The 14,203-nt window shown below is 42.5% G+C and overlaps 1 protein-coding gene across 3 annotated transcripts in view; it reads left to right on the top strand.

Annotated features, from left to right (window-relative positions):
* tfb1m (transcription factor B1, mitochondrial) overlaps positions 1-13,176 on the top strand; it is a 31,464-nt gene extending 18,288 nt beyond the window's left edge. For all 3 annotated transcript variants that reach the window (XM_008276869.1, XM_008276871.1, XM_008276870.1), the window contains exons 7-8: positions 10,995-11,122; positions 12,094-13,176. In XM_008276869.1, the coding sequence (XP_008275091.1) occupies positions 10,995-11,122; positions 12,094-12,373 (408 nt within the window). In that variant the 3' untranslated portion in view covers positions 12,374-13,176. The remainder of the gene's footprint in view (positions 1-10,994; positions 11,123-12,093) is intronic.
* Positions 13,177-14,203: the final 1,027 nt, after the last annotated feature.

Raw genomic sequence — 14,203 nt, 5'->3', positions numbered from 1 at the left:
TTCAGTGTAACCGTCGTTAAGCTCGGTGTTCGGTTAACCCGGGCGAAGACGCGTTAAAACCACAGTTATTTTTAAATGTAAATGATACACATAGAAGCCAGACTACAACTTTGTTATTAGAAAACTAAATGTAAAGGAGGAGTCTTCCCTCACAAGTAATATTGGTCAATACAAACGTGCTACTAGCTTAACTGACTTTAGCTGCAACGTGACTATTAGGCAACAGAACAATATTAGCCTATGGAAATTATTTTAGTTTTTTTTAGAATACAGTCTGACTATTGCTAGGAAATTTCGAGTTAATGAGTCCAGAGCAATGGTTATAACTTTGTTCTATTAAAAAACAAAAATGTTATCTTTAATATTCAAATTCCTCGCCTAAACGTGATCTAAATCCAGGGATGCTAAGTTGACCCTAAGGAAGAATTCAAGCTAGCTAGCTAGTGCCCGCTAATGTAGCATAATGTTGGTAGCTTAACATAAATCCAGCTATGTAGAAGTTATAACTTTACTACAACTTTATTATCATTGCTATTTACCTTTATGGCATAAAAATAATCTCAAATAACCAGGGATGCTTAGCCTACACGGGTGAAAAATTCAAGCTAGCTAGCTAATGCAAGCTAAAACAGCTAGTTAGACGTTATACCTCTACTACAACTTTATTATCATTGATACTTCAATTCCTGACAGAAATAATCTCAACTCACCAATGAAGCATAGCTGACATCCGTGAAGCATGTAAGCTAACAAGCTAGTGGAGCATAACTGTACTAGCTTTACATAAAGTCAATACTTTTTTTTTTTGCGCTGCTGCTTAGCTATAGTGTTGCTGTTTCAGATAATAGTGTCCATTTATCAGAAATCTAACATTAGCAGGCTAGAATATCAAAAATTATTCGTGTCCATGGGGGGCTTCTTATCTAGTATTTGTAATTTATTGTACAATGATTTTCATGTTAACAGTAAAAAGTTTGTGTATGTATATTCTATTTAAAAAAAAAAAAAAAACAGAACCGCATCATTTACTGTCCAAATATTACATAAGTATACCTCAGAACCACATCTTTTAATTATCTCCAACCAGCCATATGATTTCAATGCTATTTAAAGATTAGCAAGGGCATCATTCTAGAAAAAAACTTAAAGTTTTGAGGTATGTTGATGGAACATTTTGACAGTACAAAATTCTCTTTTGATTTTCTTTAGCCTTTTAATTTTGTTTTAACAAGAATATACATATATATCCTTTTTTTTAACTTTTAACGTTAGAGTCTTATGAAAAGTTATCCATTCATTCAAACAAAAAACAAGGAGCATTTTTTATAATAATAATAATATAATAATTCTTCTGAGAGAAGAAGCCCGCCATAGATATCAATAATTTTCAATATTCCAGCCCAGATATCTGATAAATTATGTACACCATCATCTAATACAGTAACATAATATCTAACCAGAAGTGAAAAATGCATCTTCATCTGTCTGGCTGACATAAAGGCAGCTGGATTAAAAAATAAAAAGATCAAAAATGATTTCTGTATGGGTTATCTAACATTTATGCTGTAGTTAAAGAGAGTGCAACATTAAAAATTGAAAATAAAGTTAATCTTATACATAATTAACACGTGTGTATTGATCAAAATGACTTGAGGTAAAACTGCGTCTTAGAAGATAACCCTTTTCAAGATAAGACGTTTTGCTTTGTAATAACAAAGTCATCACCCCGATTTACACGATTTTGTTGTACTGTGCAGCACAGTAGGATGGAGAAACAAAGATTTGGACCAACATATCAGACTGTAGGGTTAAACTGGTAAATGTCATAGAGGTAAGGTCAGTGGACTGAATGAAAGTGCAACACAAACAGGGTGGATATTCAACAAGAATGGACGAGCTAGAACAACTCCTTTTCTACTTACTGTGTAGTCGTTCTCTGTCTTTGGTCGTGGCGTTAAATGCAATGAAAATATAGCCAACTTCACAGCACAGCCATTCATTTTAACTCATGAGGGTTGGTGAGTTTGCCAGAGGATTTAGCTGCATAGCTTGAAAGTGACCGGTGGTTAACACATCGTCTTATTGGGCTGTGTCTCAGTCACCATTTCATACTTGTAAAAAAAAAAAAAAAATGGAAATAAGAACAGTTTTTTGATCATTACCTGACCAATGACTGGAGTCAAAAACGTCTGATGTCGTGACGTGGCAGGTAACAAACTGAGGCATTTTAGAGAAAAACACGGTTTAAAATAGTTATATTGATGCATTTTCAGTGTTGTCATGTATTATGCCAACAAATCGTGGCAGACTTACCCTAAATAATCAAAAAAATCCCAGAAGAAAGCTTCTTCGTGGTAATCAGATTAAGTAATCGGAGAACTATTTAACCAGCTACTATGCAAAAACAAACTTTTACAAACATCCTACCTCATGGAAGTGAATTTAATTTGTGCAAATTTTAGCTAAAACTCAGAAACTGTCTAAGCTACTGTACTTTAAATTATTCTGTGACCTTTATGTTAACAGTTTTTATCAAAATGACCTTCCCTCTAAGAAGTAGACACATTTTTCTGTTTAATTTTATCGTTGTTCACCTTGTTGTAGACCACTCATTACCTCCAGCTAGTCCAGTGCATCGTAAACACTTGTGAATATTTTCTGTCTGGTGAAGTTTTTTGAGTACATGGTCGTAATTCTAGACAAACATGTCCACAATTCCAGATTTTAATTGAATGAAAAATGGCAAAGTTCTTTACTCCGCATAATGTGACTGCATGAAGGCTTCCAAAAAGCAATTTGTTGCTCAGACAGCTTGGCAGTAGAGACTGACATTTGTCTTTTCAGACATTAGTCTGTGCTGGGAATCCCATTGTTGCTCTGCATTGTAAGCTAACAAAATCTAATCCATCCCATTCCTGCATTGCACTTCTCAATAATCATAATGCAATACTGCTGCTGTGAAAAGATAAGAACTGGCCGAGATGCAAAGTCTAGATAAGATTTCCAATCGTAGCCGCGCCGCCGCACAACTGGGAAGGATAATCTAATTAAGACAAAAGAAATAGCTGCTATCATTACGACCAGATGAGCTCGTCGGACTTGGACGAGGCCGTGCTCGTGTCCGTGCTGGTCAAAAGGCCAGAGGAGCAAGTTGTACCCCGCCATGCCAAAACCGACCCTCCCTGGAGCGTCATCTTCATCAGGCGTCAGTCAGCAGGCGGCTAAAAACTCACAGCTGCTCCCCTGTCTTTGCCTGTCTTTCCTGTCGTCTCTGTGGAGGACGTCGACCAGAGGAGGGAGTGGCCAGGACGGCCTTGATTCATGAATGACAAAGAGGACAAAATGAGAGCGGGGCGGAGAGAAATCAGGCAGGCCTAATAGACCTGATATCCTCGTGAGCGCAGATGTGCGCTGCTATTATTTTTGCTGCATGGGCACATCAACAAAAAAAACAGCCAGCTGTGGGGAAATTGTTTTGCCTCTCTCCCAACTCCAGCGTAAGGACCAGGAAATGGCCACAGTGATGTGTAGTCGTTACGTGTAGATAGGTTGGTAGCAATTGATTTGTTTCGCCATTGATCTGTTTGTTTAATTCGACCCGGTGCTCTTCTCCAGCCTCCGTTGTTTTTCCCCATAAACTACCCCTAAGAGACCCCTTTTCTTTAAAATGAGAGGACGGAGGACGACAGCACACCACATTACCTCCGGCGTGATGCTGGTGTCGACCTTCAGCGCTACAATCTCACAACTCCTCGTGGGATACGGCAAGATGAGAAATTCTCCAGTTTTCTGCAGACACACTAAAGTATGACGTGTGTGACCCGTCTCCTTGTAACCGATGAGATCTTAAGTGCTGATGCTGGTGTTGTTCTGTGGGGAGCGAGATAAATAAATAAATAGATTATAGTGGGAATGGATGAAAGGAGGGAGGAGAGAAGAGCAAAAGGCGGTTAACATACAGCCGGTGAGTGCAGATGTGTGACGCTGTGATGTGTGATGCTCTTGATGTGTGAAGATATTGCAGGCTATTATAAATGTGGTACCCACCCCACCACCCCACCACCTTTATTTTATCACCTCACAGCAGAGCTCTCTAGACTTTCTGCAGCGTAGCAGGGACCGGCCACGCTCCCTTTTGCCCACACGAGGGGCTTTTATCGTTCGATTTGCATTTTCCCCTTTTATGTCCTCCCTTGCGTAATTGGTTTTTCGTGCTCATCGTCTCGCAAAGGCGTTTTGTTCACAGCTCAGATGCAAGGTGTCGAGTGATAGCCGCGATGTCGCTGTCAACGCAATCTCCTTGTGTATCGGGGCCCCGGTCCGGTTTCACTATGCATAATACGTGTAAACCCGTCTCGGGCAAAACGCTTGTGACATGTTGGGGAAATTACCGGCGTGATTAAAGAGCTTACTCTATTAAGACGTGACTCCCAAATGAACAATGTGGAATGGCATTTACAAGTTTTTAAATAGCCCATCTCAAGTCTTTTTCCCATGCTCGGTTAGTGTTACAGTAAATTTCACATTTTTGGGCAAAGTTCAAGCTTTTCTATGACGAAAGCGTCTCTCCAAGGAGCTCATCTAGTCAAAGGCTGCAGTTTTGAATGTGGTGTGTGCGTGCCATGGGCGATTTCATGGGAAGTATGCTGGACTGCCTGCACAGGAAGCCAAAGCCCTTCCTTCTTAAGCCCCCCGAAGCAATATCAGCCTGGCGTATTCTGTGGCGTTGACTGCTGCCTTCTCCTCTCCTAGAGGCTGTCTTCCTCCACTGATGTAATGGAGGTTGTCTTCTCAAGGTATTGTCATGATTAATGTAGCTCTTCTCCCCTCCTCCTTTGGTTGCCGGATCTCCGTGAGCTTTTTTCTCTCTCGTATTCCCCCGGTTGTGTACGGCTTCCTTCCATCCCCCTGCACATTCTCAGAACCTGCCATTATGTAAGCGCAAGCGTCGGTGGTTCAGGTAGCGCAGTGGCTGGTGCCCTAGGGCCCTCTGCCATCTCGGTCTTGGTTACGCTTAGAGGGACATGACAAATTACCGCTCACACGCCATTGGGCAAGAACTCACCAAGAAAGACACATCGGAGGTGGAAATGAGGAAAAAGGGGGAGCTGGAGAACCACAGGGCAAGGATGGAGTAATGGAGTTCCCTGCTGAGCTTTGGGAAGGTCAAACATGTGAAGTATGATAATGCACAAGTCTGTTAATATGGATGTGTGACGACTGCGCTCAAGTGGGTTAGCAAAGGTCCTGAGTGGTGAACAAAAAACCAGACGTGTGACTTTTAGATAGAGATCGCTCATATTTTGCCCTTTGCAAAGCCTCTACCGGGGGAATCACCGGGATAATGCGTTCTTTGTACCGAAGGTGTCGCCGCTGTTCATAGAAATAGTCGTCGCTGGTTTATCTGATTATTTAGGACACCACATGTAGAGGTAGAGTCTGTGTAAATGTTTAAAATCCTCGTTGTTTTAAACCCGATCAGATTGTTTGGATTAAGAGAGCAAGAGCAAATGTTCGTGGGCTCGAGTATAGATTGTTGCTTAACAGTCCAATCAAGAGGCCAAATCAGTGGTAATGATTCTCTTGTTTTTCTCTGTTAAATGCGCTGCTTTGCACAAGCCTGTAAGAAATGATTTCCAGCCTCCGTCTGCTTTGTATGTGCGATCGTCACCGCGCCCTCGTAAACAAGAGGGGATGAGGGATAGGAGGCAGAGCCAGGAGGACAGATATTAAATTTGAGAGATCGAGTCAATGAGTCAGTTTGCTTCTCAAGTTCAGGATCTCCCGGCAGATGCAAAGTATTTTAGGGGTTTTTGAAGAGGAGGAGGGGCGGGCGGGCGACGGCATGTTCGTAGCACCGCCAGGTGACAGTGCGTGATTTAAGACGGAGTTTCCTTGCATGTTGAGGTTATCAGGGGAAGGATTAATGGCAGGGAGCTGGATATATTACAGTGGTGCTACCTAGTGAAGCCGTGTAGCAAGGCCATACATAAATCATAGCAGCAAAGTGACTTGGACAAGCTGATGGCTGAAATGCTGCTGCCTGTATAGTTCCAATATCGACTTTTCCCCTCGCTTCTCTCTTAAATCATGAAGTGGGGAATACAAATGGCCTAATTATTCCAGCAGAGAGTGAAATTAAAGGCATTCCTTTTTATTGCTTCTTCCTAGCGGATGATGGTCGGATTTTGCATCGCCAAATCGGCGAAATAAGCAATTTGCTCAATCCAGATATTAAAACCCGGAGTCCTTAGATTTTGATGTGACAGGTTGAGGAATTGATTCTCATAATACAAACCAAATGATGCCGCCACGGCTCTCAGTGCCCTTGACAACACCTGCCACATGGTCTTTGGATTCGAAATGCATCATGTGAACTAAAAGGGTTACTGTACCACCAGCAGGCTTATTCATCACCGCAAATACATCATTGATTCATCATCCAGTGTTGTACCGTGTTACACATGACAAAAAGTCAACATTAAAATTCAGCAGTACATTTACTTAACAGCTGTACAGTGCGTGCGCTCACAGCTTCAACTCATAACATCCTTCTTTCTTTTTTTTTTTTTCCTTCCTTGTCAAACCATCTAACGCTGAACCCGTGAGTTTGTAGCTTTCGCTGCACTATTATAGCACATAGCCTTCAGGGGCTGTTGAGACAAACACTTTCCACCGCTGCCGTCCCATTAAACGCCACTGCGGCACGAAGCTCAGCAGCAGCCGGGTATGTCGGACTGCACGGGAATCTATAGATTTGATAAGAGATAGTGCTTCGGTGCTCCTGAACGCCAGCTCAGTTGTTCAAAGAAAAAGGGGGGACTCTAAACAGCTCATTAGAAATCCTTTATGAGCCTTTTGGACCATTTTAGTTTTCCTCCCCTAATTATCGACACCAGCCCCCGAGCCCAGGAAAAGCAAAAGGCAGCTGTGAATGAGAGTGAGTCACACAATCCAGAAATACAAGCTGCAAGGATGCACGAGGAGCTCCACAGGGCATGTAGGCACAACGGGAGGGCTGTTGAGCTGAATTAGATGTCCTTTTATTTTACCTCTGAGAAGGAGGGGGGAGCCTGTCCTCGGGGTATGTGTTATTTGCATGTTCGTCTTGCCTTTAAACTTTAAATTAACATGCGGCGTAACATTGCCGTTCACGCACCTGCACGCTTCATTTCTTCACAAATTATGCCTCCTCTCCATTTACATACCTGCCGTCTTCTGTTTTCTTTCTTCTCAGCTTGAGCATTATTCATCAGAAACAAAAGAAAAAACATATTCCACTTTCAAGTTGTTATTTCTTCTTTTAGACGGACATGTGACCTACTTGTATGGATGTTTATTTTTTTTCCTTGCTATATAAAAACTCTTTGAGTATCATGAAAAGCACTTAGAGCCAAAAAGCACTTATGGGCAATGAAATGTATTATTATGATGAAGTGTCTCCACGGAGCTCCATTGTCAGTCTGCTCAGCCGGTCAGTGTACATTCGTTCTCAGTGCTCCCTCACTAGGGAAGCAATGCTATTACCAACTATGGAAAGATAGACGGGCGACCGCTCTGCTCCGCTGCCCACTGTCTGGCTGTGCCATTGGTCCACACACGGCGCACTATCACCCTGATTTAGCTGGAGCCCTTCAGGCTGTAACTTGCTGGACTGAACAGCATCATGCGAAACACTGTGGAAAGATGTTTTGTTGGACGTGTTGCAAAAGCAAAGAGATGCAAGAATAGGCTTTTAATATATATTGTCTTCTTGTTTTGATCCCACGGTGGCTTTGAGGAGATGGAAGAGAAAGTCGATGATCCTTTACAGGAGAACAAGAGATAGAGATGGAAGAGATCATGTGGATGTATGTGCACTTGAAAGGGTCTGCTGAGCCTGACAAGATCACTTCTACAGCGTGTCATGTCAGCTTAGAGCCGACACAGGAAGGATCGAGAAGCGGCTATGAGTGTGAGGGAAATTCTCACCGCCAGTCCTTCACTGTAGTCCACTTGTGATTTCCAAACAGGGGCGCTTGTACTCACAGGGGTACGTCAGTAGTTGCTGGGGGGGGCATGTGAAAAAATTGTCTGATCTAATTTTTACAAAATATGAACTGAATTTAAAATAAGAAAACATCCATATATTGGCTCAGCTGTAATATTAAATACTTCTTGTGACTAAGAGTGTCATAAAATGAATATTAGCTCAGCTGTGAGTAGCAGAGTCTGAATAGATGGCTCAAAATAATGCACAAAAGGGTGAAATTGATAGTTTTTAGAACACTGAAATAGCTAAAAGTAGTACTTTAAATGAATAAAAGCATTAGATAAAAAGCTGGAATATTGACCTGAGAGGAACAAAAAGCTGACAGATAAATAGATCACATAAATGTTCATATATATTACATTTATGTAGTATACCGTTTATGGTGCCATCTCTAAATGTCATCTCATATGTCATGCAGCCCCGCATCATTATGCTTCCACCTCCGTGCTTCACTGTTGGGACTGTGCATTCACTGTGGTGGTCCTGGCCAGGTTCATGACAAACATGCAGGATGCCATCTGTGTGAGTGAAATCTATCTGACCAAAGAATGTGCTCCCAGTATTCACCAGGCTTCTTTTCATGTTATTTACTTTAATCTTGCAGTTTAGTGCCAGAGAACAAGCTAGGCTTTATTTCATAGGTGCCATCTGTAGACCCTGATTTCCACTGGTACCCTCTGTGCCAAGTCTGAAGGAGGTGACATTTTTTTCAAGCTAAATTGTGAGAACAGCGCCCTATCCATGGTGCCATGTTAGGACAACCACTCCAGCTCTGAATAGTGGTACTGTGGCTTGTTCTTTACCTCCTGACTGTTCCTTCACCTTAGTTGCCACCAATCTCCACCTTTGTGAAGTCACACGATCACATTTTCAAATTGCTCTGACGATTCCCTTCCATGTGGAGCTATGATGGAGACACAGCATGTTGGTGGAAAACCTGAGGAAGTTGTGGTGTACCAAGGTCGTTTTATAGCCATGTTCATGCAGCTAGACTAATTGGAAATTGCAAGTGGACTCAGTTTCATTTCAGCGATGACAGATTTTCTAACTTGTGTGTCAGTGATCAATGGAGCCTTTACGTTTGGTGCATTGCATTTCCACTTTGGGGCCTGTGTTTTCAATATAGTCTTTCTAAAGTATTTGTTTTTGATCTTTCATAAGACGAAATACAGTCGTGACTCGATAATCCGACCCTTAACAATCTGAAAACCTTGCTATCCCACAGGTTTTTAGGCAAAACCAACAGAACCCATGAAAAACAGCCTTAACATACCAACAGCCTTGGATTCGGACTCCAACATGACATTTTTTGTCACCAAAAGGGATAACGGCGTATTATCTGACTGAACAATCCCACAGATTGGCTTTGTTCAGACTGCAGGACTTGATGCTCAATTCGGATTTTTTAGTGAAATCTGATTTTTTATGAGTTCGTTCACATTTCCAGTTAAATACAACTTGTATGTGATCTGCTGTGTGAACTTCATACGACCCAAAAGTGTCCCGCATGTGCAGAAGAGGACATGACGACGTCACACGCAGCGAGCATGCTCAGTGTTTGCAGAAGTAAACGTGGATGGTAGCGATGGAGCGTATCTTGCCCACCACTCCCCTGCCGCCTCCAACGCCACTGCCACCAGCGCCACCGCCGCTGATGGTGGAAACAGAACTGTGACCACTAACTAAACCGGCATCAGCAGCCAAATACTGTCTGTGTGTTCCGGACACTTCCACCCCATCGGAGCACTACCCCGGAGTGAAAGTGGCCAGAACATGCACAAGTGCACCGGTCAGTTAAGCATGAAATCCAGCGATGCGTTCTAACAATACACTAGTTATTATAATGACTATAAACAATAAATATTAACAACAAATGAGCCTTCAAGCATCAAGCCCTCCTTGTATCTCGAGCTCCATCTTGACAATCTGACAGCCTTGCTATCCGACATAAAAGAAGGTTTTACATTTAGTGTCGGATTGTCGAGTCACGACTGTACTCTACATGACAACTTAGAGGTGATGCAATTTAAAGGTTTTGCACAGGGGTGTACTCACTTCTGTTGTGTGCTACCATTGTTGCAGTTTAAAATCTATTAAATGAGTGTATGTAGGACATGATTTATGGAGTTAAATTGATGCTAGAGTCCATCTGACTGTGTTGTGGTGGTAGCTTAGACAAGTAAGGTTGGGAACCACTGCCCCACTTCATCCTGCAACACCAATGGGGGCTATTTCTGCAAAGGTGACCTTCAAAAAGCTGCATTCATTGCATTTATTTTTCACAAATGTACTTGAGATTTTAATCGTTTTCAGTGATATTGTTAAATGAGTTCTTGTACTCAGAAGCAGGTGTATGAGTCATCGTAGCTCCTGTCCACCGACTCTTCCGTAAAGCAGGATGTGAGCTCCGCGGCTGCCTAACGTAGCCGTCCCCGGATCTATACGTGTTTGTTATTCTGCAATGTTTTCACCCTCAGAGGAAAATGCTCGAGCCGAATTGACAAAGACAGTGGGATGAAGAGACGCGAGCTCCACTGAGTCAGGCTTGTAGGTGTTAAGATGATGCAGCGACAGAGAGAGGCTCAGTTTCTATGGTCCATCGCACAGGTGTTACTGTGGCAACTGGAACCAGCTCGCCAGCCAGCCATGCTGCGTCATCTTATTTTCTGCCTCTCCTCTTTTCTTTTATCCCAGTGTGTGGATCCCTCTACCACCCTCTCTCCCTCTCTCTCTTCCTCTCTTTGTCCAGCTTTGTATCTCTTGCCATTTTTCAGCCGAGCTTTTCTTCCCAGCTCTTTTCTCTGCACTCTGCATTCTCCTCTCATCATCACACCTGCCTGCTCTTTTATGCCACTTGTTTTTCACGTTCCCACGAGCACACTCATCGCAATCTACTCTAAAGGTCTGCACTAACCCCCCGCCGTTTGGATTTCCTTCTTGCTGTCTTTGTGTGTGTGTGTAGGTGGACGTGGGAGTAGTTCACTTCACCCCTCTGGTTCAACCCCAGATCCAGCAGCCCTTCCAGCTGGTGGAGAAAGTCGTCAGGAACGTCTTCCAGTTCCGCAGAAAGCACTGCCATAAAGGAATAGAGTAAGCACAATTACACAACTGGATGTAGCTCGCAGGGCCTCTATCCTCCTTTTCTCCCTTTTATTTTTTAATCTCGTCCTCATCTGTCATTCTCTCTCTACATTTTTCATCCCGCTTTCTGACAGCGGCGTCTTCATCTCATCATTAATTGGAATGGTTTTAGATTTGCTTTATTTTTTTTCTCTCATTCGCCGCGCTTGACATACGAAGACGCGGCTTTTTGCGGCTTCCCGTGACCAAACTCTGAACGGCGGAGCAACTTCAGAGCTGCACCACGAGCAACAAACCCACAACGCCCACACGCATGTGCACGCTGTCCATCGCCCCCGTGCCTGTTAGGGAAGCGTATGTAGGCCCCGGATAACAAAAGAGCGCTGGCTGCGTGAAAGAGAGCAGCAATTATGAGTCATTGAGGTGGCATAGGAAGACGAGGCAGCGTATTTTTTATGTAACTGCAGCGGGTTGGCGGCAGCGGCACAAAATTGGTGAGCGATGAAGCACCCAAAAAGCATCTGCACTGCAGAGTGCGGAGTTGGCTATTGCTCACTAAGTTGCAGTGAAGATTTACAAAAGAACATCTTAGACAGGGAAATGTCTTTAAAAATAAACGGCTACCTCTCCATATTGAATGAAGCGGAGAGTTTCTTCGGGGTGAGAGCCGGCAAAATAAATGAAAATTTAAAATTCAAATCACTGCTTCTGCCGCTGCCGCTGCTGCTGCTGCCCTCTTTATGTTGGAGAACTTTGTGAGTTTTTTGACATCTCTTGACTGTGTACCGTGGCAGTGGAATAAATTAACAATTCATGAGCAGCTCTTTGTGTGATTTCAATTAACTTCACAGATTTGAAATAATTGCTGAGGGATAATTTCTCTTCTGTTTGAACTTTCTAATGCCATTAAAGTTGCATGATCATTAAGATATCAAAGCGACCTGAGCGTAGGAATCACATCTTCTCATATCTTTCCACAGAAACTTGTTCCCCGAGGCGCGTCGTGTGGAGCTCACTCAGGAGATGATGCAGAAGGCAGATGTGGACCCCGTTCTGCGCCCTCCAGAACTCACCATACCCCACATCAGGGCTTTGGCAGATGCCTACGCTCATCTGTGCATCCGCGAGCCCGGTCTCCTCAGCTACGAGTTCAGAGAGGAGCTCAGGCTAAAGCATCTGGCTCGGAAAAGCAAGGCGCCGACGGGTACGGTTACGGACATGCCAGGCGGCACGCTACAGAGTCCCCTGCAACCCTGCTGAAAGAAAATGCTTGGAAACCAAAAGAAGCCCGCTAATAGCCCCCCGTTAGCACAGGGTGACAACAAACTGCTCTTAGCGTTGACATTTCCACCTGGCATAGGCATGAATTTTTAAAATATTTCCTCTGCACCCAAGGAGCGATAGGTAATGTGGTGTACACGGAATCCTGGGACACAGAGAGGAAGCAGGAGTCACATAAATAACGTCCTGGGTGGGTTAGATCGGCTCCATTTTGTGTTTTTTTGGAGGATAAAGAAATCAAGCTAGTTACCCACGGTGCAACTCTTTAAGAGCAAGTGTCTCTTGATGTCCCAATTTTTGCTTCATATCCATCTCGCATAACACCTTGTCCTGTGGGACCTGAAAGAAATTGTTGGCGTGGTTTCAGGGTGATTCAGAGAATGAGAACAACATGGCAGCACCATATCCAGGCCATTTATTCCTCTCACTGTGCATTGCTTAGTCACTTGGGAGACTGAGCTTAAAGGGACAAAGAAAGTGCTCTGAATTTGTCAGCTCAAGAAAGACTCTGATTAAAATGATTTGTGGTTTTAAAATAAAAATAAAAAAATCTGGATTTTGCTGGTCAGTGTTTTCATAAGATTATGTCAGCTTTGTGTCGTTGCCTACTGCTGTTCCTTTGAATGATCCTGATGCCAAACGGGCTGCCAGCACTGACTTTTGTATAATTACATCAGAAATATTGATGTCTGTATAATTCACAAACAATATAAATGGATTTTATTTGAAATAAAGGAACCTGCTGTTATTATTTCAAGCAAGACTCTACAGGAAAAAAAGCACATTTGTCTTTAAGAATTTGTGATGTTTTGCTTTCATCAGCTTCTTCTTTCAAACAAAGTAGACATTCAGAAGTTTATTCAGATATTTTATTTATTTACCACACTTTTTTTTTAATCTATATTTTCAAATTACAAAACCTACCTTGAGGCTGTTTCTCAAACTGAGCTTTTTTTTTCACATGCTCATTCACATTTGATTATATTTTAATTATATGAGCTTTAATTATATTTTACTATACAATATAATTATGTAAATTATATAATTTAATTACAATTATTTAATTATATAATTTAATTAAAATACATTGAATATATTGTGGCTCACTCTGAGCCGGAAATTATATTCTGGAAATATTCTGGAGGTTTTAATGGAGGGGTTTCTTCATATATCTGTCACAGCTTGATTTATGGAGCATTTAGTTCCTAAAAACATGGATTGACTACTTTATGATTAACGCTGTAACAGAGAGACGAATTCAAAATTACCTCTAAAAAAAATCTGTGCTTCTAACGTGTCAACAAAATTAAGCAAGAAATTTGAAGAAGGCTTCGTCCAACGTTGAGTTTTCTGTTCTGAAATATGGTGTTTTTACACATTTAATGAGTTATTTGCATATTTAAACGTCACATTTTTTTGAAAACTCAGTCCACAAAAAGCAACTGCCTTATTGTAAGTGTTCAGATGGGGACGTTTCATGGTGATACCCACTGTGTCTCTTGACTGAAAAGTGTGGTTGCAGGTTTTAAATATTCCTCTCTGAATGGTCGGACAGATTGTCACCGACAGAACATGGCAGCGCCGCTTCCTGCCAGTGTGGCAGATGGGATGCTAAGGTTGACTTGCCAGAGGGAGAATTCACTCAGTTTTGATGATAGGTGGGTGATAATCCACAATAAGCCACAATCAAGAGTCTCCACGGCAGATCTGCAGCGATGAGGGATGGTACCCAGCCTGTGACCCTAAAGGATCCCGATGGGGTCTTAGATAAGCTTTTATTTTGGTGTGTGATGGAGGATTGAAGGGTGA

The sequence above is a fragment of the Stegastes partitus genome, unplaced genomic scaffold, assembly GCF_000690725.1.
Source record: "Stegastes partitus isolate 25-593 unplaced genomic scaffold, Stegastes_partitus-1.0.2 Scaffold82, whole genome shotgun sequence".
NCBI classification, from domain to species: Eukaryota; Metazoa; Chordata; class Actinopteri; family Pomacentridae; genus Stegastes; species Stegastes partitus.
This window is presented reverse-complemented; position numbering and strand designations above follow the sequence as displayed.